Source organism: Carex rostrata, chromosome 15 (genome assembly GCF_964058835.1).
Source record: "Carex rostrata chromosome 15, lpCarRost1.2, whole genome shotgun sequence".
NCBI classification, from domain to species: Eukaryota; Viridiplantae; Streptophyta; class Magnoliopsida; order Poales; family Cyperaceae; genus Carex; species Carex rostrata.
The window spans coordinates 7,370,948-7,397,263 of NC_135932.1; the positions used below are offsets into that span (position 1 = coordinate 7,370,948).

The 26,316-nt window shown below is 34.8% G+C and overlaps 3 protein-coding genes across 6 annotated transcripts; 1 reads left to right on the forward strand and 2 right to left on the reverse strand.

Moving 5' to 3' along the window:
* Window positions 1-946: 946 nt before the first annotated feature.
* On the reverse strand, window positions 947-4,676 carry LOC144566209 (plant intracellular Ras-group-related LRR protein 3-like). The gene is made up of 4 exons (XM_078316160.1): window positions 4,207-4,676; window positions 3,484-3,843; window positions 2,646-2,812; window positions 947-1,861 (listed from the first exon to the last, which is right to left on the reverse strand). Exons 1-4 carry the CDS (start codon window positions 4,618-4,620, stop codon window positions 1,204-1,206), a joined length of 1,599 nt encoding a protein of 532 aa, XP_078172286.1. The 5' UTR covers window positions 4,621-4,676; the 3' UTR covers window positions 947-1,203.
* Window positions 4,677-8,209: 3,533 nt separating this feature from the next.
* On the reverse strand, window positions 8,210-13,320 carry LOC144566189 (C2 and GRAM domain-containing protein At5g50170-like). 4 transcript variants are annotated; one of them, XR_013515154.1, is made up of 10 exons: window positions 12,907-13,241; window positions 12,044-12,206; window positions 10,827-11,954; window positions 10,416-10,601; window positions 10,046-10,329; window positions 9,732-9,848; window positions 9,325-9,587; window positions 8,992-9,164; window positions 8,585-8,857; window positions 8,210-8,504 (listed from the first exon to the last, which is right to left on the reverse strand). XR_013515154.1 is itself a non-coding variant. In XM_078316129.1 (10 exons), the coding sequence occupies exons 1-10, from the start codon at window positions 13,102-13,104 to the stop codon at window positions 8,307-8,309; spliced, it is 2,982 nt and encodes a 993-aa protein (XP_078172255.1). In that variant the 5' UTR covers window positions 13,105-13,320; the 3' UTR covers window positions 8,210-8,306. The 4 variants fall into 4 exon arrangements, 2 of the variants coding, with proteins under 2 accessions (XP_078172255.1, XP_078172254.1); XR_013515153.1 differs by having other exon boundaries at window positions 9,325-9,590; XM_078316129.1 differs by having other exon boundaries at window positions 8,996-9,164; window positions 9,325-9,590; window positions 12,907-13,320.
* Window positions 13,321-20,706: 7,386 nt separating this feature from the next.
* LOC144566210 (transcription factor bHLH144-like) lies at window positions 20,707-24,342 on the forward strand. Its single transcript, XM_078316161.1, has 3 exons — window positions 20,707-21,340; window positions 21,491-21,671; window positions 22,954-24,342. The coding sequence occupies exon 3, from the start codon at window positions 23,182-23,184 to the stop codon at window positions 23,878-23,880; it is 699 nt and encodes a 232-aa protein (XP_078172287.1). The 5' UTR covers window positions 20,707-21,340; window positions 21,491-21,671; window positions 22,954-23,181; the 3' UTR covers window positions 23,881-24,342.
* Window positions 24,343-26,316: the final 1,974 nt, after the last annotated feature.

Here is a 26,316-nt window from a genome sequence, read left to right on the forward strand (position 1 = left end):
TCTATCAGTGAAATTGTGTAGTTTATGCTTCAATGCTTGTGCAAATGCAAATTTGAATTAGTTATGTTAACACTTTTGAGGGTTGCAATTGGCTGTGATCTATTGTGATCTATTGCGTTTTGACTACAAGTAACTCGTGGAATGCGATATGATTTTAGGTACACTATGAAATTACAATGCAGAACAGGTAAAAGAAGGAATGGAAGCAACAATTTAGCTCCTTAAACATGCCACATTTTGTAATAAAAACGCTTAAAACCACATTTTGTAATATGGATATCAAATTCACATGAAAATTAGATTAAAACCACATTTTGTAATAAAAACGCTTAAAACCCCTCCACTAATTCACATAAAAATTTTGGCAGACTGTTCTCGTCAATTCAGAATGTGATGTATATTTTTGAATTTTATATAAAAATACACTAGTTATAGAAAATTAATGGCATAAAAAGAATGCTAATTGGTATTACATTTCCTTTTGGTTCTTAGATGTGCTTTTATGATTTTGAAGTGACCTGACCTGAGTTAAGATAACTTTAGATAGACCTATATATTATAGGAATAATGTGCAAATCTATTATAGGAAGAATGTGCTGACAGAGAGTAATTATAAAAATAACTTCTCACTTTTTTTGGTCAATTGGTGCTAATTTAAAATAAAAGTTCTTTCAGATGTCTCAAATAAAATCTATTTTAAGTAATTTCCTAACTTGAAAGGGATATATGTATTCTATTTATTTATAATCTTGCGGTTTAGTATATAAAATGGGAATGAGATTAAAAAGATGATAAAACTTCACCCGGTCTGTTGATGCCAGTTATAGGAAATTGTAATGTCGCAAGCCTTACCATCACATGTACAAGCTTTACCCCTACAACTGGCACTTCTTGTTGCTAGATCAAGCAAATAGGAAGAACCGTAACAAAAAGACAAACAAAAAGATAAAGATATAAATTTCATTGTATGGATCATCAAACTTTATTCATTCATCCACATTTATATCATATCAACTTTTTTACAACTCCAAATATTCAGAGAACTAATTACTCAAAGAAAAATGATGAAAAATAGAAACAAAAACAGAAGCAGTGGAAACGCAGCTGTTAAGCCACCAGTTAACTAGTGTCCTGTTTAATCAACAGCTGGTAAAGTATCCAAAAATATACACAATGCAGATCAAGAAATGCAAATCAAGCAAATCAAAATTGCTGATCCAAATAAGAATCCTGTTTTGGCTTATTAGCCCGAGGAGAGAGATACTCAGCCACATTCCCTGCCATTTTGCTCACTGATGATACGCTACGTGTAAGCCAGCCCATTTTTTGCGGGCCCTGTTGCATCGCTGCCTCCTCAACCATCCTCTTCTCTCTCTCTTCCTCCTCAATCAGAATTTGGAGCCACCGTTTTGACATGTATTCCTTTACTGCACCAACTCCTTGCTCGATGATGTCAGCCGGTGGTTCTGACAATGGGTTCTGGTCTAAGTTGAGCTTCTCCAAATTTTCCAATCGCCCAAAGGTATCAGGTAGGGAGTGGATTTGGTTGTTGCTGAGGTCGAGCTCCCTTAGATTTATAAGGTCACCGAATGTGATAGGAAGCTCTTGCATGTCACTAAAATTGGAGCTCACATTTAGGGATTCAAGGTTTTGTAATTTGCCAATGGAAGAAGGGAGGCCATGGAGTTCGTTAAAGTGAGCATCAAGGAGGCGCAAAGATGTCATCTCTCCAACAGATGTGGGAAGGGAGCGAAGTTTGTTAAGGTGTACACGAAGTTTCTGCAGGTTAACAAGCTCAAACCCGATGTTTGTTGGTAGGTAGGTTAGTTGATTGTAACTTGCATCAAGTTCGACTAGTGACCTAGATTAAGAAACAATTCATCAAAATTTTGATATTTTACATACATAATTTATATTGGTAGTTTTAGTTTTGAAATCTATCTTTTTTTCTCAACCAATTCTAAAGATGTTCAAGTTTTTCTGATTAAATTAGTGGATATATGCTTTTCATTTATGTCACCTACTTGATCCATACTTCGAAGCAGATACACAAAACCTAAAGAGTGAGGCTATGGTACTTTACAATGCGCCGATCGGTCCGCGCTATGGATCCATATCTACGTTTTCAAATTTCAAACGGCCGATCTGAACCACTCACTACTTTTGGATGGTCCATAATCTTAAATTCAGGTCATTTTCTACCTATCTAAAAAAAATAGTTTAAAAATTCTAAAAAATGCAAAATTTGGTCTCCAAGTACATTTTTATATGAAGATCATGTTGGACTGTTTGGATCGACTGGTTGAACTTTAAAATTAAAATATGAATCCATAGCACGGACCTATGTGCGCATTGCAAAGTACCATAGCCTCATTCAAACCTAAAACTAGTCATTGTGTGGTACCAGAATATTGGATTATACCAGCTCGTAGGAACTTGGATGCTATTTTATGTCCCAGCTAGCATTTAGTTATATATGTTAGAATCAGAACTCAGCAAATTAAGGACTTGAGCCAAAATGAAAAGGAGGGAAGAAAGTGTTATGAAACCTAAAGCTAAACCAATAGTTGCTACATTTCAACCAAGATGACTGCATTGAACACTGTATAAAAGGTCCAATGATAAGATACAGCCTTTTGACGTACCTGCAGTGGCAAATGCTATCTGGAAGTGAGTTCAGCTTGTTACCCGACACATTTAGTATCTTAAGATTTGACATCAAACCAATGGAATCTGGAAGCGAGGTAAGGATGTTGTTAGAGAGGCATAGTTCCTCTAGGCTATCCAGGGCTCCTATAGCATCAGGAAGCATCTGCCACACAATAACAAATTAGAGCAACATTGTCATTAGTCATTTACCAAATATAGTAAACCACCTTAGGTAACAAAAGATCTGCCTTTTCTTTTCCTAAAATATTGAATTAATTTTCTTCAGACAAGTGACATCAAATTTCTTGCATGTTTCATGACAAACAGACCGACAAGTTACAGTGTTAGAAGGATCTCACCAATAACAAACCTGACAATTACGACAGTACCACACAAAATATACCAAAATCCAAGATTATGATTGAACACATTTTAAACATGGGGTATTTTCTATCCTTAGAATTCAGATGTTCCCTCATAGTTTGCACAACACAAACTTTCTTGTAATGTTCCTAAGTGACATCAAAACAAATAAAAGAATCACATTGTACAAAGGAGGCCTTCCAAAACATGTAGAGCAAAGACACTTCAAAACTTGTCAAAAAATGCTCCTACAATAGCAGGGAGACTGTACTCGTTTGTTGACACTCAGGTCTTAAAAGTTAAAACTGAAATGCTGCAAGAGAAATACTCTTTACAGAAGCCATGCAAAAAATTTAAAAATTTAAAATAAACCTCTCACTTTTAATACCTACCAGTCTAAATCTAGTTAGCAATTATAACTATCAACAGCAATAAGCAAAGTGCAACAAATATCATAAAGCCATCACTAACCTCCAACTGATTGCCCGAGAGATTCAAGTAAACCAAACCGCTGAGCTTGCCAAAAGCCTCAGGGAGACGCTTCAGCCCACGATTGGATAAATCAACCCGATCCAACATCTTTCCCTTCTCCAAGAGCTCAATTACCTCCTCATTTACTTCCTCTTCCTCTTGTTCCGCCTCTGCCTCAAAACCGTCTTTCAAAGAGGGCTCAGCTTGCTCCATTGCTGAGCGATAGATCTCGTCAAGCTTATGCTCAGAATCCTTCAACAATGCTTCATAGGCCTCATAAGTCTCATCTAGCTGGATCAAGGCACGGAGTCCCAAAAGTTCCTTTTCAGCAGCTTCTCTCCTCTCCTTCTCCTTCTGAGCCTACAAAAAATTGACAAGTTAATTAGTTAGACAATAATTTAACATGTACTGATTCAACCTAGTTAGAGACAAAACAAAATTCCACCAATAATAAAACATAATTAACTATTTGGTTTGCTGTCAAATTGGACCCATAAGATAACCCAATAACAAATCAACCCTTAAATTTGAATGTTATATATAGAACCCATCCAATACACTAGGCGAGTTAATAATGCAAATTCCTAATTACAGATTAAATCTCACAGATGTCCCGTGACGTGATAGCTTGACATATTCATTAAATCCATGAATTCGTGCTTTAAGAATTATTGAGAATTTTTAAATAGATCATCCTTTGGTTCGTGGATTAAAACGCATTACCTGCTCGGCTCGCGACTGCTGCTCGTCAGCATCTCCTGCACGAGGCGAAGTAATCACGATCTCCTCCATCTGTGGTGACAGATCAGCCTCTATCTCAGCAATGCGGGCCCGGGCCTTGTCGATGGCCTCGTGATCAGGCTGGGGACCGAGCGTCTGCAGCACCGATCGGGTTTGAGCCACCTGAGCAACAGCTTTCGACATGGCTTCCAGAACAGCTGGATCCTTGAGACCTGGCATGCGCTCGGCCAGATCAAGTCCATGGAGGTCGGCGGCGGAGGGGTCCTCTGGCTGAGGTGGTGGTTGCTCGATGTCGAACTCGGTGGAGGGCTTTTGCGGTCGCTTGAAGGAGATGGAAGGGGGTAGGCGATTGAGCACGTAGGAGAGGATCGGATGGGAAGTCGGGTTCGGATCCATGGCTTTGATATATTTTTTGAGAGGAAAGAGGATCGATGGAGACCGAGATAAAGCAGCAGGAGAAATAAAATGATTTTCTGATTAAAACGATAAGGCCGTAAATTTATATTTCCAGTTTAGGTCTTCTGTGGCAGGTTTGAGCTTCCATATGAATGACGATATTAGAAAACCGGAACCCAGTTTTGGATCCGTATCCTCGCAGGTACCTGACTCAACACAATTGAAATGGACCACCCACATTTAGTTTCAGCCGGTGGGTGCTCGAGATGGCGTTAGGGGGCAATTGAACAGTATTATTTGTGCTTTGAGATTCGTGCCAAGTTTAAAATTTCAATTTCAGACCGTCCGATTCAATTGTACTCAGTCAGGTAACCTGAGGGAATGTGAATTCGTTTTTATTACTGGACAGTTTGGATTTTCTAATTATAGCATTACCTTTTGTTTTTTGGGTGATGAAAAGCTATTGCCCGTTTCATGTTACTGAAACAAAAGTGACCATATAGCATTATCTTATAATTTTCTCATGAATAGATATTAGATGCTATAATTAGAAAACATTCGTAGGAATTAGCAGTTAATACTCTATGGCTTTTTCTTATAATGGATGGGCTTTTTGTCTATTTTTCCAAAAAAAAAAATAGTTAACAGTTATTAGGGGTGCACAAAAAAGTTCACAACTCATAATTTGTTTGAAATTAATTCAGATTCAACTCTCCAACAGCTCGAGTTAAAACTGACTCGAGTTTATTGACTCGTTTGCTCACGATTGAGTTGAATTCAAATTGCTTCCAACTCGGTTTTCATTCTTTGTCCCGTCAACCTATATCGCAACAAAAATACAAATGGAAACAATACGGAATCAGTTACAAAGCTCAGTAACCGATTATTTGACGACACATTTCTCTATAATTGACTTATTAAAACAACCATTCTAATATACTGAATTAATTCACACAATTTCAAATCAAATTATGTATGTATATTTAATCGAACATAGCACCTGATCTGAGTTATTAGTCAAACAAGTCACACAATATCAATATAATTTTATTTCACATAATCATATCATTGTACAAATTCTCAGAATGTCCAATCTTATCATTTCACATATTAAATTTGAAACTCATACCCGCTATCTCGTTAAATATGCATCATAATTCAATATCCAATTTAAAATTCAATTAAATCAAACAAATCAAAAACACATATTATAGAGAAGTCCGATTACATTATAGCGATCAATCCAGAATCCAATTCGAGTTGCAACGACAATTCATAATCAACGCGACGTAGTCGAAATTCTAATCAGATATATAATCAAATATCATAATATTTTATTTTCATTTTCTCCATTTTTTCTCTTTTTTCTCTCTCCTTTTTTTGGTTTTTATTTTTCATTTGTTTTCCATGGTTGAATCAATATGAAGATTTAAGGAAATTTACGGCGGTAAGAAAGAAATTATGCATGGGGGCCACGTTGACAAATAAGCCACGTTGGTTTAGTTGTAGTTACTTTTTATTTGCAATTTAATAAAAAACCCCTAAGTTTCTAAATTTTATAAATAAGTCCAAATAAATTTCAGAAAAATAAGATTACCGGATGTTACAATGATGGTACATGTTAGATCAATAACCGTATCATTCAACATAACGTATGAAATAACAAAAATAACATTGTGTTTTTTATGATTTAGGTAAAATATGCATTAAATGTGATGTAATATGAAAGTTGGTATATCGCTTGACAACCTTCAAGTGATTTGAACAAGTATATCTAATTTTATTGACACTTGATAACTGATCAAATAATTTTCCAAAATTATATTAATTTTGAAACAAGTGCCATTTGTATGATGGTAACACGTCAATATTTAATTTTCAATTTCAATGAATTTTTATATTAAGTTTTACAATATCAAATAAATTTAGTGTCAATATATTTCTTTCCAACAAAAATGCTATCAAAATAATTGTTAAGTAGTTAGTAAGAGAAACAAAAAAAGAGAGAAGAGTTTAATTTTGGCCCCTAACTATTTACTTTGCATTTAAGCCCTTAACTACCACATATAGACATTTCAAAAAAACTCATGATAGAACTATCATATGATACAATTGGCTCCTTGAACTTTGTGTTGTTCAACTTTCCTTCCGTTATATAATTAATAATTAAATTGACATTAATACTATTGATGATCATTTTTGCAAATAATGTGAGTTCTTCATAGTTGTTAAGTCTTAATTAGTGACTAGTGATTTTTAGTTGACACGTATTAGATAGAAGGCTCCAATTTATTTTTTAGTATTGCTGAATGGAAGGGTCTAATTAGAATTAACACAACAAGTAATTAATCTAGTATACCAACATCTGAATCTAAAACAAAAATGAAAAAAATAGAAGCTAAAAGAATAAAAGGCACCAATTAATATGTTTATGGATTTGGATTAAATTTATTTAAATTTAGAAAATTTGATCGTGGATTATTAGTATTTGCTTACAAAAACAATGCTATTAAGTTGGATCCAGCAATTATTTTTTCTTCCGTACGAGAAACATTGGATAAATTAAAACTTGAATTCAACATTGTCAAGTTGTAACCCACAAATTGTTTCTAATTAAGACTTGAGTGGAATAGAGGAATAGAGTGGCAAAAATGTTATATTCTTGCCGAATAAAAGAAGACGTGAGTGAAATTGAAGAATTGAGAATAGTGGAATTAAGTTGAAACTTTTGTAGTCAAATTCCTACTTTTTACATTTGGATCCCTCTTCTGTTCCTCCATGAACCAATTTCTTATTTCATAGAAAATGTGAAATAGAGCAATTAGTATTTTTTAAGAGATTGATTTGACTCATCTACCTATACTCTTTCACTATTTCACTCTTTCATTATCACCCGAACACGATTGAAATAGTAAGAAATTGAACCTATTCCAATTTTCACTTTTCCTCTATTCCAATAATTTGCCGAACGGATTTAGGGTTTTTTTAACTGTCTAGGTTTTGTTATTCTAGAGGCTACTGATGACATAGTTGCGACCAATTTTTATTTATATTCTGCAGTGCGACCAATAATCAGACCATGACATGCGTGTCCACATATTTATTGATATTTATGAGCAAAAAAAACACACACACGTTTATCAGCAAAAAACCTCTCAGAATTCAAACAAACCAGTATCTCAAACCATCAGAAACAACGTGATTCTTCCAAACTCACAAATGTGCTACTAAATGGCAGATACTATCTTTCTTGGGTCAAGTTGTCACACTAGCTCTCAGCAGTATGGACAAATTAAAGTTCATCACAGGTGAAAATAAACAACCAAAACCAAATGACCCAAATAAATTGCTTGATCTAACATACTATTTTTCTCATCACTGTTTTAATCTACTTAATCGAACATACTGTTTTTCTAATCTCAAATTTTTTTTGCACACTGTAATTTATTCTGGTATGATGGATACTCAATCTTCTGATATATTATACTTGTCTACTGGTACTTCACCAGTGGCTAGCATTTACCCAAAACCATAATTCTTGTTATGATCACTCTTATCTTATGCATACAGCTATCACAAAACCAACAAAAATCTAAATCCCAGATGTTAGCACAACAGAAAATTGTCTATCTTTGAATAGCAGGTTATCTATATCTTCAAGAAACAGAAAATTGTCACAACCAAATTCAGGTCACAGAAGCTAATTCCCTCTCTGTAAGTTCGAAGATCTCCTTTGACCTGTGAGCTAACTTGTCAAATATATTCCTTGTAATTCTCTTCCTAAATCCGGTTTTCTTAAGCCATTCAACCCCTACATATACATGACATTGACTTGTTGGGGACAAATCTGACTCCATGCACAGTATTTCATATTTCAAATGAACCTGAAACATTGAACATGTTTTGTCAATTAAGATTGTAAGAGTACCATTCCATAGAAGTATTTTTCAGAAACACCCAATACCTTGAAGTGGTCACCGAAAGGGACATTATGTAGAGACATATCATCTTTAATGATCCATCCATTATCAATTGAAGAGGGAAATTTAAGCTGGGTGCTGACAACCTCACTACCAAAAATAGACATGTAACGGTTGAATTTGTAAGAGACTTGCCTCTTAAAAGCATTAGTTTGTACCATTTCCCATGGGGTAACTGCATAGTCCAGACAACCAACTTTGCTCATGATTTTCATCTCCAGATGAGAGCCAGTAAAAAGCTCCATGAGACTGTTAAACTGCGACAAAACAAAAAGGTAATACATAGTTAAAAAAAACATATAAAAGACCAAAATAAGTGACAAGCAAAGAAAGTATAATTACAAGAACATTGTTTAAGAAATAAGAACATTAACAAGGGATTGTAAAGTACTTGCATGAACTGGAAGCTCTACAGAATATGCCTTGTTTAAAGCTACATCTTCTACACTTGACACTGATTCAGTACCATCACTTTGGTTGTCAGATTTGTCATCCCCTTCTGCCTCTTCTTGCAACTTGGGTTTTTGTTCTATTGCTTTTGATCTCCACAAGGCCTTGATGGTCCTAATTAAAAAAAAAAATCACACAGTAATTTTTTTTCCCATTTCAAGGAACGTCAATATCCAGTATGGGACAAGAAGAGAACTGAAGAAATTTTTTTTCCTCAAAAATACAACTGTTAAATTTTTTAAAGATATTACATGATGCACTGTGCATTTATTACCTGCAAGCAGTATTGAATGATACGAACGAGTGAAACATGAAGTTTAACCTTCCTTCCTCATCTTGAGACTTTGCACCATGCCGGGTCTCCATCCCTCGACCACTCTTCAATATCAGTAGCAATGCAGGGGTTCCTATTGTTGCCAAGGACGGCGCAACCACTTGTACGTCTTCCACATCTTCCCAAAGAAAGAAGAATTTTGTCTTGTAACCAAAGAGATTGGCATAGAAACCAACTACCCGTGCCGAAACAAATAGCCTACCCTGCTAAGAAAGGTCAAAGATTAAAAATATTCTTGTCCAAGTTCTCTAGCCGTGTTGAATGATTGGCTTGTTAAATTGATAAGCATGGTCAGTAACTAAGATTATATTCACTACTTCTGAAGGAATCAAGATCATAAATAGAACCTGTATTGGTATCCTCCTCTTCAAGGAACATGCATAGTCTTTAACTAAATATTCCTCGGCCGGTAACTCAAAAAGCTTTTGAAATGCCGAGTTCTTATGTGGAGGTTGAATGTTTAACTGAAAGAAGGAACAAGTGAAATATGTGACTATATCAATTTTTTTTTAGTTATAACAGAAGGGAACAGGCCCCAAGGTTAAAAACCCTACCAAAATCACCTAGACAGTTTTAACTCTGCATCACTCATACGGAGAGCATTGCTGTAGCCAAATGAGCTAGGCATCCTTATTTATCATTTTTTTCTAATTTTTAATACCTTTTTGCCAACTTCTTTCTCCATCTTTGTCAAGTAGTGTTTAATGGTTTCAGGTCCTCTGTTGTTCTCCAAGAAAATTCTCAAATGCAATTGACTCTGACATGCTTGAGCCAGCTTCCCTTCAAGTGGGACCCACATGTCAGCCAGCTCTTCCATTGTGTGCTTCAAAAAATTGATCTCAGCATGACCAAGAGAATATTGTTGGTCAAATGGGCCGTGAAAATTGAAAAGCTCAACATCCAGGACTGAAGGTGGTTCTTGCATTGCATCAAACTCGATCACCTCTGTGAAAGTAAAAATAAACAGAACAATCACCAAGAATACTACCTAGTTAAACTAGTCAAGTGAAAACAAAATGACGAAGACTAACCCTTCCACTGTGGATCTTGAGTCTGAAGCTGAACTGAACTAGTTTTGGTTATCCCATTGCAACTGAGCATCACATATGGATCTAAAGTATCAGAATTGATAGGCGGCAAGTTAATCCCCTCGATTACAGCTACAGTTAGCAACCAACCATCACCATGAGTAGTTCTGAAAGCATGATGATCAGTACCTGAAGAAAGCATAATTAATCATAGAAATGATATGATGAAGTCTGTACAAGTATGTACATTTTCAGTGTTAAGTCTAAACATGTATATACATCTTCAGTTGGAAACCATTATGTCTTGTCAAAGCACTTATTGAGCTGTAATCCTTTACAAGGACTAAACACAACTACTAATTAAGTAACTAGATAACAAGAACAATCATTAAGAGTCAAAAGAAAGTAACTCACCTTTTCGCAATCTTGCCTGTACAAAATGAGAGATCATACCAAAGGCACGTTTCATTTGGAGGATGAGTATCCCAGAGGTAACAAGTTCACCAAATGAATCGGGCAAGTCTAAACCACAGAACTCAAGCCCCTTAGACATATCCCCCTCAGATAAAACAACGTGCGCAAGTACATAAAGCCCCATTACAATAGTTGAAACTACAGTGAAGTTGAAGAAGTACTTGACAGCTAATTCAACATCTGATGGGTGATCAGCAAGCAGTGGTGCCAACAACTGCACCTTGTCTAATGGATGCATAGAAGAATCAGCCAACTTAACAAAGCGAGATAATACATCAGCATATTCCTCAAAATTTTCTTTCAATCCCTGACGAACACTACTTTCGATCATGCCCTTCATTACAGTAGTCTGTTTGAATTCTATATTGAAGGATACAACCAACTTAGAGGTTGGTTCTCCAGCAGGAATTTCAGGACCTGGGGATATCTTATACAGTAAAACAACCTCAAAGCAATCACCATAAGGTACCTCTGGGGTGCATACTCTGGTTAAAATTGCGAAGTTTCTACCATCAGCTTTTACATATTTTTGTTCCTCTGTGGTTTTAACGAATTTGACAAACTTCGTTTTCTTGGTGTAGCTAATAGTCCTTGTCACGCATGGTGAATCCCCATCCATGGATATAGTCCATGGTTCTTCAACATAACTTGTGATCCCTTGGATTTCTCTTAGTTTGCTCTTAAACTCCAAGTTAGATTCAAATAGAAGAGAGTTCAGATCCTTTGCATCAACAATATATGTTTTCTCTAGAACAATATCACCTTGGAAACTTTCTTGTGCATCACATTGACTGCTTGATTTCATGATTTCGAGGGCCTCCTCAAAGGTGGAACCTGTGATACTTGTACTTAGGTCTTTGTCATCACTTACCGAACCCACCTGTTCTATATTATCTCTGTCTTCAACTGATATCTCTGCTTTGAGAGAATCAATTGATTGTTTTAATTTTGGAGAATTTAGCAAATCCATAGAGGAACCATCTGTCAATTCAGTACCAGCATCCAGTGTAGTGCTTGCCTCAACATAGTTATTCCTCCCAATTAATGACAAAGTCAGAAGGATTTTCCCTAATAATTCAGAAGTAAAAAATTTTGTTGAAAGCAAATTAATATCTGCATTAAAAATTAATTGTTAATAGCTAGATGTAAATGCGCACCACAATCCTTGATCACCAAATTAGAATCATGGTGTTTGGGTTGAAGAGAGAACCAAGTTGGTGGCATGGACTGCTTCCCGTCCAGAAAAATGCTCCCCAGGGGTACCTTTGAGCGGCCAAGTAGCTCCTTATTGGTAGCTTCAAACTGCTGGAACACACTAATCTGTATTTTCACATTTTCTATATGATTAAGCATGTTGAGGGAATCGATAAATTGCGGTAGAAATGTTGTAGAAAATTAACTTATAATATACGATAATTCTAATGTAGTTTAAAAAGTTGGACTTAGTGCTATGAATGTATGGCATTCTTGCTTGGCAATTTTTAAAAATGTTTGAAACTGTAGTTTACCGTTGGTGAAATGTACGAGTTAATAGCTTTGTTTCAGCACAACGGGCAACAAGATGTTTTCAGCACAACGGGGAGAAGATATTCCACAGGATATCTTTTCAAAATAAAACAATTACAAGCAAGTGTAGTCGTGTAGACCAATCTACAGTTACAACAGTAACTATCCGAACATGCAGCAAGAAGAACATTTTCCACACCAAAGTAAGAGCAGAGGGTTTTATTAATGAATACAAAACAGTTACTCATCCCATCAGACCAACTTTTTGTTCCAGTAAGAATCTTCTTCTTGTCAACTTATCTAATAATTATTTATAATTATGATTTCAAATTTCAAATTTGGAGGGAACTCTTAACAGTACGACCACATCCCTATTAAATATTGTTGGAAATAAATAATTCCAAACAAATGTTTCAAAAATAGCAAGTTATGGTGTCAACATTAAAAAATTTATATATATAATATATTAGGAGAATCTCATAGATAAAATTATAGAAAAATTCCAGAAAAGCACCTGTAAAACGGCATTCTCAGACTCGTCCTCATCGAGCCTGAACACAAATTCTTCCTTCCAAGAAGGATTGTCAGTGGGTCCCACAGCTCTGGTGCGGCTCTTATGCTTCCCCACCTTGATCTTAACATACAAAGTAGCAGTCGCGGCCTTCCACGGTGCCAGATCACTAGCTTCCAGTACATAGACGTACAACCTCATGGCGGATCGATCGGGAGGGAAATGAACAGTTCGTGTTTCGAAGTAATAAGGTTGATTTTGATAATTTGTGAATTGCGATGGAAGGAAAGCGCGGAATTGGGACGAGAGGGTACACGTGGAAGTACCATAGCACTGACACGAAGAGAAGGCAATTGTAAAAATGGAGCAAAGCCTGGAAAAGTAGGCGGTAGAAGTGGGAACCAGTTCAGCGGTGATGGGGTTTGTCTAAAATTTTTCAGAGATGAGAAAAAACAAACTGGGGAATAAATGAATGCGATCCTCTGAGATATCTCATATTTTGCATGACCGACGTGTCCGGTACCTATTCGGGGATAGCATGGGGTCCAGTGCTATTTGTGCTTTGAGATTAGTTGAGATTTTCCATAAAATCACGCAAAATATGAGGTATCTCAGAGGATGCGATTTGGGAATAAATGGGGAGTCTAGAAGGAGAACAAACAAACAGTTCAGCGGTGATGGGGTTTGTCTAAAATTTCTCAGAGATGAGAAAAAACAAACAAGAGAATAAATGAATGCAATCCTCTGAGGTACCTCATATTTTGCGTGACCGACGTGTCCGGTTTTTATTCGGGGATAGTACGGGGTCCAGTATTATTTGTGCTTTGAGATTCGTGTAGAACACATTTGAACAGTTGAGATTTCCATAAAATCACGCAAAATATGAGGTATCTCGGAGGATGTGATTTGGGAATAAATGGGGAGTCTAGAAGGACAAAGTTTGTAGTGTGAGAAGATGCGGTTGTCCCGTTTCACACGCCTCCTGGTTTCATAGACATGACTCAGCGAATTAAATTCGAATAATTAATTTTTTTATATATCAAACCGAACATTAAATCATTCGGTTAACTAAACTTTAATCAAATTAAATTTGAATAATTTACGAATTTTACGAAACTTTTTTTGAATTTTACGAATTATTCGCTAATTTTTTCCGAATTTTTTTCAAAACACTTTTTTGTTTTTGTTTTTTTTACTCGCTTGTAGAATTGAGATTTCTTATCTGGATAATTCTGAATCATTTCTAAATTATACCCGAATTATTCCCGAATCACAAATTTATCACTATGCTTTGTTTCGAAGTTCGAACTTCAAATTGCAGCCATTATGTCGAATTTTTTTTTAAAATGATCTTTTGTAAAAATTTAACAAATTGTTACTATTAATGATAGATTTCGAGAAATAATAAAGACCATTGAAATGGCATATGGTTTATAAAAATTATTGGTCAGTTCAAAACTTTGTTTTTTGTTAGCTTAAATCGTTAATAACTAAATAATTAATATGGATCATACCGAAATGGGTAATCAATCACATCAAGAGAATAAAGCAGAACTTTTTGTGAAAAAATCACGACACATGTAAGGTAATTAACTGCTCCATTAATTTAAAAAAAAAAAGCATACGCACTGAAATATAATGGGATTCTATAGATAATACACCTCGGCTCTCAAAATGGATTTGGGTTCTTCAATCCAACCAGAACAGCATTAATTTGGGTGGCCACAATAAGACTGATGTAAAGAATCACGGATGCCTTTCAATTGAAATTCGTACCATCTGCATTGACTCAAAAACAGATTTTTTTTAGTTCTTAACTGTCCGATCTTCTTTAAAATCCGTGTAGATTAGATTTACATTAATATAAAAAGACATCTTAATTATAGACTATAGTCAGATATTAACTCTGTTTAAAATCAAACAACCAAAATATGTTAATGCAGATGATGCAGACTCTCTCAATTGAGCACCAATAACCACCAATTCTTTTTCCTGAAAGACCTGACTAGACTGGTGTCTTTCCACAAGGTCTCCACTACTAATTAGCAATTGACAGGGGTATAACTCGCCTCTACCATATGAGACTGGAAAATTGTTTTGTTCCTCCTTGGAAAATTATTTTGTTTCTCTCTGGAACTGAAAAACCCATCAGGCCAGTTTAAAAATATTGTTAATGAGAAATTTTATTGTTTTAATAAAAATTTTATAGAAATTTTCAGACAAACTTTGTTGTATTTTAATATATAAAATGATATTATTTTATTGTTTTATGGGGAGCGCTATATTGAGCTCATTAATTGTAATTTTGATAGCTGAGAGAAATTTTTCTCTCTGAATACCTATTATATCCTTATACTCTCTCTCTCTCACATATATCTATCACAATTAATACAAAAGTTAATAAAGAAAACAATTAGAAAATGAAGGTTGTCAAAATTAATACCTATTATCCCTTTAACAACTCTTCTTTCTCTTGAATTTTCGCTTATTATTTTGAAGAAATTTTTTTTTTTAATGAAAATTGCCTTCTATGTTCCTCAATTCTGATGATTTAATTATACCAAAAAAAATATTTTCATCATCTTTACAAGTAAAATAAAACAAATAAAACAAGCTTTTGTAATGTCAATGTGTGTTTTGCGCAAGTGGTTTATAAATAATAACTCCATTGCAAAGATGAGCATGTGAATTTAATTCTCTATATAAATACAATTTATAAATATAAAGTTATTATTAATTATTTTTGTGAGCGAGAGGCACAATTATAAAATTAAGATTGGAGGCAGAAAAATCTAGTGTATTGTAATTTTATTTTCAAAGGAGCTAAATTTATTTATTTTTAGAGAAACCCGCAGGTGTTTGACAGAAGCATATAAAAATTTACAAAATTTAATGAATATAAAAAATACAAAATTTAATGAATAAAATTGTAAAATTTTAATTTTATAGATGAACCTTCTGCCTTTTTTTCTCTCACTACCGTCCCCCGTTTGTTATGGTACAACAATAGTCCTTATAATTACCTTGAAAATTAGAATTATAATAAAGATAACAAAATATCTTCAATAAAAGAATTTGAACTGAAAATCTATATGAAATCTAGTATTCCTTACTAAAAAAAATACTAATCAAATCGAGTAGAACTAGGGTGTTCTTAAGCTCACCAAAGTGTTTGGTGAGCTTAACTCCAAAACCCATTAAATCGGTTTCAAATGACGAATCTGAACCGTTGGAACCCGCCTACCTTACGAGTGATGCGTCAATATGTGAAAATTTTAAACATTTGAATTAATTTAGTATAAAGTCAATTGGTCAAAATTAGAAGGTTAATAAATTAATTTTAGTGCATTAATTTTTTGAACGTTTTTTGATCACTTGACTTTATACTAAATTAATTCGAATATTTAAAATTTTCACATGTAGACGCATCACTCGTAAGGTAGGCGAACACGTGAACAGTGTTTTGGAGATAATTTCACCACGGGAACAATGTTGAACTGATTTTTTTTTTCCCACGTGAACAGTGATTCGCCCGAACAAGCCCTTAGATTGATAGTTCCAGGAAACCCAACCTCGATATATATATTTTTTCTTTTATCGCTTAATGATGTTAGAAAAAACGATTGGGAAGATTTTTAAATGAAAATTAAGTATGATAAATTGATAATAAAACATCTACATGATTATTAGGTTCCAACGAACATCCAAATTAAAAGAATTGATCTGAAGTCCAAACACTGATATATTCCGTCCAATTTTGTTAATTAGATTGTTTTTTATTTTTTTAAATTGCCAGTGAATTATAAAATGAAAAGTACGATAAAGACATGAAATTAGAATGAATAATCATGCAATGTGAATTATTTAAACATGAAAGTTTTCATTTGAGTATACTAGCAACATCTAAATGTAAAACGAAAAAATAAAATTGAAAGTTAAAAAAATTGTACCAGTAAAATGTTGGAGAAAATTAAATTATATTTTTATCACTTGAAATCAATTTATCGTTAAAACACCAAAATCATTTATAGGTGTATTGAGTAATTAATTGATTAAAATGGAACTATTAATTAAATTAAAAGTTTGAAAGTTAAAAAAAAATTGAAAAATAGATAACTTGAAGCATTAATAAGAAGCTGATAAAAAATGTTAGAGTTGAAACTAAATGCTACGAAATCACTAGAATTAGGAAAAGTTTTTTTTTTTTTTCAAAAATTCAAAATTGTTATTCAATAAATACCAAGTAATGCCTAATTTTTTTTAATAAGAGATATATTAGATAGATAAAGACTGAATTTTGATTATGAGGTCGGTTTTGATCCAACGAACATCCAAAAAGAGGATTGATCCAAAATCCGAACTAGGATTGATAAATCTGACCAATAACTTTTTAAAGTTTGTATTTATATTAGAGTAGAACTAGGGTGTTCTTAAGCTCACCAAAGTGTTTGGTGAGCTTGACTTCAAAACCCATCAAATCGGTTTCAAATGACGAATCCGAACCGTTGGAACTCACCTATCTTACGTGTGATGCGTCTACATGTGAAATTTTTAAACATTCGAATTAGTTTAGAATAAAGTCAAGCGGTCAAAAAATGTTCAAAAAATGAATGCACTAAAATTAATTTATTAACCTTCTAATTTTGACCGCTTGACTTTATACTAAACTACTTCGAATGTTTCAAAATTTCACATGTAGACATATCACACGTAAGATAGGCGGGTTCCAACGGTTCGGATTCATCATTTGAAATCGATTTGATGGGTTTTGGAGTCAAGCTCACCAAACACTTTGGTGAGCTTAAGAACACCCTAGTTCTACTCTTTATATTATATCTAAAAAAAAACTTGTTGATAATAAAAAAAAAAATGAGAAGTGCGTGAAGACATGAAATTAGAATGAATAATCATAACATGTGAATTATTTAAATACGGAAATATTCATTTGAGTCTACTAGCAATATCTAAATCTAAAACAAAAAAATAGAATTAAAAGTTAAAAAAATTGTATTAATAAAATGTTGGAGAAAACTAAATTATATTTTTATTACTTGAAATTAAAATTAATTTCTTTGCCAAAACACCAACACCAAAATCTTTGATCGATGTATAGAGAATTTTTTTTTGAAAACCCAACAGTAATTATCAGGAAATTATACAACTCGGTACTGGTACCGAACCTCCAACCTATACAGCACCCAACTCAAAAATGCAAAAAATACAAAAACATCCCTAAAAATACCTAAAATTACATCATCAATATTTAAAACTCAGTTTCTCTTCTTCCCTGTCCATACATCCCCCATACCAGTAACTATGCATTTTCAAAACAGAAAACTGGAAAAGTTCACAAACACCCCTAAAAACATCTTAAATTACACGAACTCAGCAACAATATCCACCACTTGTTTAACAATGCTTCATCCATAATTTAGCTTCCTTCAAAGCATGTTGTGCCGGCCATCTTGAGTCTGTTGCGCCTCCTTCAAAAATCAGTTTATTTCGTGCCCTCCACATAAACCAGCACACCGCAAATATATAAGAACTCCATTTATCCCTTGAGAATCTTCGCCGGCACTCTCTCCATGATTTATGAAAAGAGGTCTGTACTGTATTCCCATTTTGCAAGAAACTGATACCAAGCATCATATTCATCTTTGTCCACACCCCCCTTGCATAACTGTATAGAGAAATTACTCGACTAAAATAGAATATTTAATTTCATTAATTCTGATATTGGGGCAGAAAGAAGGGTCTTAATGAAAATGTATGAGATCATTTGACAAGAGAGTATTGTAAACCTTTGCCTACAGGCGTGAATCATTAAAAATAATAATTATTAAATAAATTATAAGTTTCAAATTAAAATAAATGATTGATAACTAGATGTCTTGAAGCATTAAGAAGTGAAAAATAATTGTTAAAATCGAGAAAAAAAATATTGTCTGATATATTCGTTCTTTGATGAGGTTAGTATTGTCAGTACATACAAAACATTTTATCAGTGATGTCTAATATGTCCAATATGTAAATTTTGTTTAATAGTCAAAATAAATATGTATTATTTTAATGGTCATTTTCTACTCAACAACAATTTGACTTATAAATTATTTTTTATTTCGTGTATGTAGTCAACTTTTATCTATCATAGGATATCCTACTGTATCAATTAGTTGTTTGTCTATAAAATCACTAGAGTGAAAGATAATATCTTTTTTAAATTAAAAAATGATATTCAAATAATACAAAGTCATGACTTAAAAAATAAAATAAGAGATAAATTATATAAATAATTATTAAATTTAGATTATTTGCAAATATGAATTACTTATCTACCTAGTACCTTTTGTGGATTCTCTCTATTTTACATTCGAAATGTTTTTTTATACTTTTTTTTATTAATTTATGAAAACTAGTAGGTAATTCACCTTTTTATTAATATATAATTATATATTCTTATTATATTGTAAATATTTTTTTTGCTAATTTAGAACGGTTCGTTCTAAATTTGATTATCTGTTTCTATCAGATGTGAACAAGTTGGGAGATTGACTAATATGCTTTCAATAGGCGGTAACACTTCAGCCCAGCCGTAGTGCTACCGGAAACATATCAGTCAATCTCACAAGTTGGTATATGAATTCACATGACCGCCTTTTTCGGTCAAGCTGACTTAAAACAATTGAATAAATTTCAATTTATATCAAATTATAAGCTGAGCAATGAATTTTGTTTGACGACAATATATATTCCTACATGTTTTATATAATCTGCAGATTAGGTTAACAGTTTAATTAATATATAATCTTAGTAATGAGTTTTGTTCAACGGCAATATTTCATTTTCAAAATTTTGCTAGACACAGAAAATATTGTAATAATTTTTATTTGTAAATTAATTGTTGATGTTTGTGTGTCAGTTTCAATAAATTAAATTGGTAAGTAAGATCGCTACACAAACAAAATGATTAAATCAACGACTGGCTTGCGTCTGTAAAATAAAATATTAAAATTACAAACAACATGTTCAACTGAAAAGAAATATTATTATTATTAGAATAACACTTGACAGTTCACAAGCACATTAATATTTATGACCTTCCATAAACAATTAAAATTACAAATCAAGTAGCTCTAGCTCACAATCTTTGATTGACGTTGAAATAAAGCTAATAAAGGGCCTTCGTTAATGTAGGCCTACTTAGGCTTTGGGCTATGACTGAGTAGCCGGCGCGTGATTTTCAGCCCAAACGAAACTGAAAGAAAGGTCCTATGAATAGCCTGAACACGGCCCATTTGTCTTTTCTTGAGATACTCTGACAAAGACAAAGGGGAGCAAGCCTAGAAGCAACCAACCGCAGTAGCCTAGACTAGAGAGTAGAGAGTAGAGAGAAGGGGAGCATGAATTGAAACCTATGTAGACTAGAAAGAAGGTAACAGGAACAGAACCCCACATGTAGGATCTTGATAACAGCTAAATTTTATCTCACAGCTGGTCCTACGTTGTCAGTAATAATTTTTCTAGCATGAAATGTCTACCAAATCATTGTCATTTAAAACTTCACAAAACATCGATGTTCCTCAAAAGCATGAGAACCAATGTTTCTACTGTAAAACTTTTGTATACTTGAGTGGGGCGGGTGATCTTCCATTAATTCAATTTATAACAAGTAAACACACGAGAGACAACAGAGAGCATTAGCACAGAAGAACAGGGAGGCCACCTTTCCCAGTCTCACAGGTTCTCGCTTTACCTCGACACGAGGATGATATAATGACGGCGATGATGGCCTCCTCCTCCTCCCCTCTTCTCTGCTCTGATACTCTCTCCTCGCTTCTCTCTCTATCCGATCGCAGCACGCCCACTCGGGCCGAATCACGCGGGGCCCGCCACGGGGTTCGATTCTCCCCTGCACGCGCGTCCCACATCCAACGGCTCTGATGCTCTCTCCAACGACAGTGATCTCTCCACTATCCGTATCCGATGGGGGATTTGGCATTTGCATTCGCTCGTGCTGGCCGCGCTTGGCACGCGCACCAAAACCCCATCGAGTGCACCCCTCCCACGCCCCTCGACCCAAATGACCCCCCCTCAAACCCCATTGAGTGCCCACGCCCCATTTCCCCACACCCTCTTAATTATCTAACTATGCACGAAAAGGAGGGAAAGCCAAATCCTCCCTCTCTCTCTCCTCTCTCCTCTCTCCTCTCTCATCTCTTCTCTCTCTCTGCATCTGTAAGTCTGTGAGAGTGTTTGAGTGTGTGTGTGTTTCGATTCGTCTGGGTGCGGGTGGGGGCTTTATAAAGGGATCGTGTACCCTGCCTCCAACTATTCCAATTCTCCTGTTCAATTCTCCCCCTCCTCTCTCTTACCTCGGGGGTACCATGGATTGGTACAGGCACAGTGTCCCCCTATCCGTTTTCTTTCGTGTTATCCTGTGAGCCCCCACCTCTCTCTCTCTCTCTGTCCTTTCCTTTCTTTTGATCGTGTACAAATATCTCATTCTTCTCTCTTGCCTGATTGATACTTTACGAGTCATGCTAATTATTCATCTTATTGGTTGGTTTGTGGTTTGATTTCATGACAGGTAATTTGGTGACTAGTTTCATCTGCTGCGGGAATTGCTTGGGTATATATATTTTGGTGTGTGGGGATTGATAATGTACATTGGCGTATACGAGAGCAAGTTACATGCATTGGAGACGATTCAAGAAATCTTTATGAGAAAGAGAGTTATCGCTTGCTGCCAACCTATGCAAGTTTGTCAGGTACTCATTCATTCGCATGCTATTACATTTTTTTTCTCTTGGCTCTCTTGCAATTATAAGCATAGGTTGTATTGTTAGTGTATTCTGTTTCTGCAAATCCTCTGCTTCTGTTGGTTGAACTGGTTTTTTGTTGGTTGTTGGTTGAAATGTTAAATTTACTCGTAAAGAGACACAAGGACATATCCATAAAGAAACTATAGTTTTCTTATGAGGATTTGATAAATGAATTCAAATTTATTGATTTTATTTGGGCCATGCATCCATGTTTAGTTTTTAAGTTCTAAAATCTACCATAAACTTTCTACTGCTTTCAAACTTCAATGGAGTTCAATATGCTAAATTATCTTCATTATTCATGCCAAAAAAGTAAAACAATTACTATACTCCAGTAAATTTAGGAAAGTAGACTTAAAGATTATTGTTTTTTTTTTTTTAATGTATCAAGTTTTCTATGTTTCTAATTACATTGGCAATATAGTACAGGATGTCATTGGCTATTAATGTATATAAACTGGAAAGAATCATCTGTCATTGTGTAAATTTAATTAGGGGACATGTCCATATGTTGCTAAAAGATTTTGGTTTAATTGCTTTTTACAGTTTTTAACTCAGGTTTATGATTTTCAAGTTTGTACATGTAAGAAATTGTACTAAAGAGCCAGAAAGAGTTTAATTAGCTTTTTTTTATGGATTATTTTTTATTCTTAGCAAGTCACCATATAACTATGCAAAATGAATCATGGGACCCAGCTATAGGGCCAGCATGAGCAATGACATATTTTTAATTCTAAATAGTCAATTTAATTTCCAAGCATTGTTACTAAAAAGGAGCAAACATTTACTCATGCTTCACCTTGCCCGAATGGAATTCGTATCCTCTGAGATATCTCAAACTTTGCGCGACTTTTTGGAAAATCCCAACCGTTTAAATACTCTCTGCACGAATCTCAAAGCACCCATAATACTGACCCATACATCACCCCCGAATAGGCACCGGACACGTCGGTCACGCAAAAGTTGAGATATCTCAGAGGATACGCACCCGCCCGAATGATGAAAACCATGTGTGAATAATAAAACTAGATTACTTTTCTAAAGCTATCAAGTCATTGGATATAATTATTATATTATGAACTATTGTGTACCCTGTTTGTCTAAAGACTAAACATAAAAGTGTATATTGGTTGAGCTCTATATATAATCTTTGACAAAATTGAGCTCTCTTTGATGGATACTCATGGTTGTTTCGATCTCTCTAACTTAAAATTCTTTACAATTTCAGGACGAATACTTCCGTCAGCTCCTCAAACCTGTTACGTAGATTTACCCAACTTAACAACACTAGTAGGAATTAGGGGAATACACTTGACCGAACAAGGAACAGCTTTCAACAAAAACAAAAAAAATAAAATTACAGCTCTGCTTCAAGCCAAGACATTTGCTAACTTCCATACCAAGAACAATCCCATTTCATCGCATTCTTCTCTTGTACCACAAAAAGGTCAATCAAATGCAAGGAGACCCGAGATATTTTGGAGGGAACCCCCCTCCACATGGTTATGACATGGGGAATTACGGTTTTGACCCCATGGGCGGGGCTTACTACTCCAACGGAGGTGCCCCGCCAATCCCGGCTTACAATGATCCCATGGCAGGAAGGATGCAGCATGACTTTCCCGCTCCGATCAACCAAGTCGAGTTCCAGTCCTCTGAGATATACCCGAAGAATTTTGTAATCTTTGATCAGACCTACCACAAAAGCCGGGTCATGTTTCACCCCTCTCTAGCCCAAAAGTTTGGTTCCTCAAGCTTTGACATGTACGGGGCTAATGCATATGAAGCCGGCAAGAGTAGGGATTACAACCAAGAGGAGGGGTACTCAGTACCGCATAAAGAGGATACCGCAGAAATCGATGCACTGTTGAGCTCAGAGGACGGAGAAGAAGATGATGTAGTGAGCACCGGACGGACACCAGGTTCGTGGGATGGGAGCTCACCTGATTCCTCATGTTCTTCGTCTAAAGCAACAAATTCGGGCAGTAAGGAGAAAAAAAAGGAGAGAATGAAGAAAATGGTGCGAACATTGAAGGGAATCATTCCCGGTGGCGACCAAATGGACACTCCTGCTGTGCTCGATGAAGCGGTGAGGTATCTGAAATCGCTTAAGGTTGAGGTGAAGAAGCTCGGTGCTCGAAATTCAGACAAATGACAGGGGAAAAACAGAGATTTTTGCGTTTTTGTTAGAGATAAAATACTTATCTTACCTGTCTAAACTTTCCCTTTGCTCCTTGGGCTGGGGTAAAGCGTTTCTGACCTTAGGATTACGGACAGGTAAGCAGAGTATTTTTTCTTGAAATCTGATACGAGGAGCTGTTTGCAATCATGTAGCTAGCTTAAACCAATGTGTGTTTGGGCTTTACAACCCATGATGAAGGCATGGTGCAAAGATCATGCTCCATAGTGGAAGGATTTAGTGGGAGGCAAAAGGGAAGCAGCAGAAGAGAAAGATCCTTTGTTTAAATTTTATTTTATTTTCCTTCCTTTTTTTTTTTTTTGTTAAAAAAAAGAATTGTGGCGGGCCTTAAATGCTCCCAATGAACTCTGTTCTAGTTTGTGGTTTAATATACTTAGCTTTTGTTGCCTATTTTGAATGGATGAACTGTGACCAATACTTGCACGATGTGTTGGTTTCTTACACTACCAAGCTGGATTCAACATCATCTTTTCATAGTGACCAATTTTAAAAGATAGCACGAAACGTACTCTTTTGTGTCCCTTTTGAAAAGGTCAACTCATATTCTCGCTTTAATATATATATATATATATATTCTCGAACTGTCAAACAAGACCGCTATTGACTTAAATCTCTCTGCTAGTGCAAGATGCAATAGGACCATTTATCCTTTTCAGGCGTGCCCTTTAAGTGCATATTGTCTCTCCTGAAATAGATTAGCTGGATTTAGTTTTGATGGAAAGCACACTCCCAGGCACCTCACAACCCGGAAAAATTTTTTGGGTAAAAATTAATAAAAAAGTTAGAGAGAGAAACATAAAGAGCACCAAGGTTTTAAAATTGATAGAAAGATCGACATAAATTTTAGTGATCTTAAAATTCAAAAGAGTTTAGATATGTAAGAATTTCACCGGTTTTAACATATATTTTTTTTCTATTTTATAGAATATCGTTGGATTTTAAAACGGTTTAACTCTTACTGAGCTAAAGTGTGTTTTTATTTTTATTTTTTTGGAATTTACATAGGTAGAATTCTTATCTATTAAACTCTTTTGATTGTTTAAATCAGTAGAATTTGTACTGTTTTTTTTATCAATATTAAAACATCCATACTCTTTATATTTTTCTCTCTACCTTTTTATTAATTTCTATCAAAAAAAAAAAAAAAATTCCTCACAACCCACAGGGACCTTTTACAAGTATATATCCACTGCCACCAGGCACTGGATAATGAGGCCTTTGAGGGTCATGGTCATTGGTTCTTTTGGAATTAAATACGCAAGTATTGTTTTTTCCTACTCTTAAACAAGGTTTGAGAAATGTTACTATGGACCCGTTTGATGTGTGGAAAAAGAAAGGAAACCAAAAAATTTGAATATTTTTTTTTTAGGAATCATGTTTCTGGTGTTTTCCTACAGAAATTTGGAGGAAACAATATTTGAAAAAATAAGCTATTTTTCTTCACATTCTTTATTTTCTAATAAATCAAACAACATTGATCGAACAATATTTGCTACTTTTCTCAATTTTCCTATATTTTTCTACCATATTAAACGGACCCCTCCGGCCTTCCCTGACGCATTACTGAAATGATCAACAAAATTCAGCTACCAATCACCAGTGCCACATGCCCACATATAACTAGCTTGGGCCTAAGTTGGTAAACAGACGCTTTTGCCGGGATAAATTATATTAAGCAGCTGAAGCATGTGAGCTAATTACCCTGCGGCAGCACAGGCAGACAAGACAAGATGCAAAATAGATTCACTGCTAACAAACAGGTCCCACCCCCAGTTTGCTTTATGTTAAGAGTTAATACGTGTTTGGTGTAAATTTGATGAAAGCAGACAAGGAAGCAGGTGAAAAAAGCTGGTCTTTCAAGTTTCAAGTAATTCGGGTTCCCATAATGACACGTCCTGGACTTGCGTTTTAGAGCAAAATAGCACTTAAAATCTCTTTTTACATGCCACATTTCAATCAACAATCTATTTAGTATTTGCAGAGTAGAACTAGGGTGTTTAAGTTCATTCAGGTGTGGAACTAGAATATTGAGATGACGGGGGCTAGAAAACAAATAGTAGTGTAATTTTATTTTATAGAGGGAGCTAAAAGTATTAATACATATAAAAATTATAAAATTCAATGGACAAAATTACAAATTTTCAACAGATGGGGGTAGCTAAGCCTCCTTTTGAAACCATTACCTTCCGCCCCTGAGTTCATTAAGTCCTTTGGTGAACTCAAATCTAAAACCCATCAAATTGGCTTCAAATGACGAATCCGAACCGTTAAAACCCGTCTATATTATGAGTGATGCGTCTACATATGAAAATTTTAAATATTCGAATTAATTTAGTATAAAGTCAATCAGTAAAAAAAAAAAATCAAAAAATGAATACATTAAAATTAATT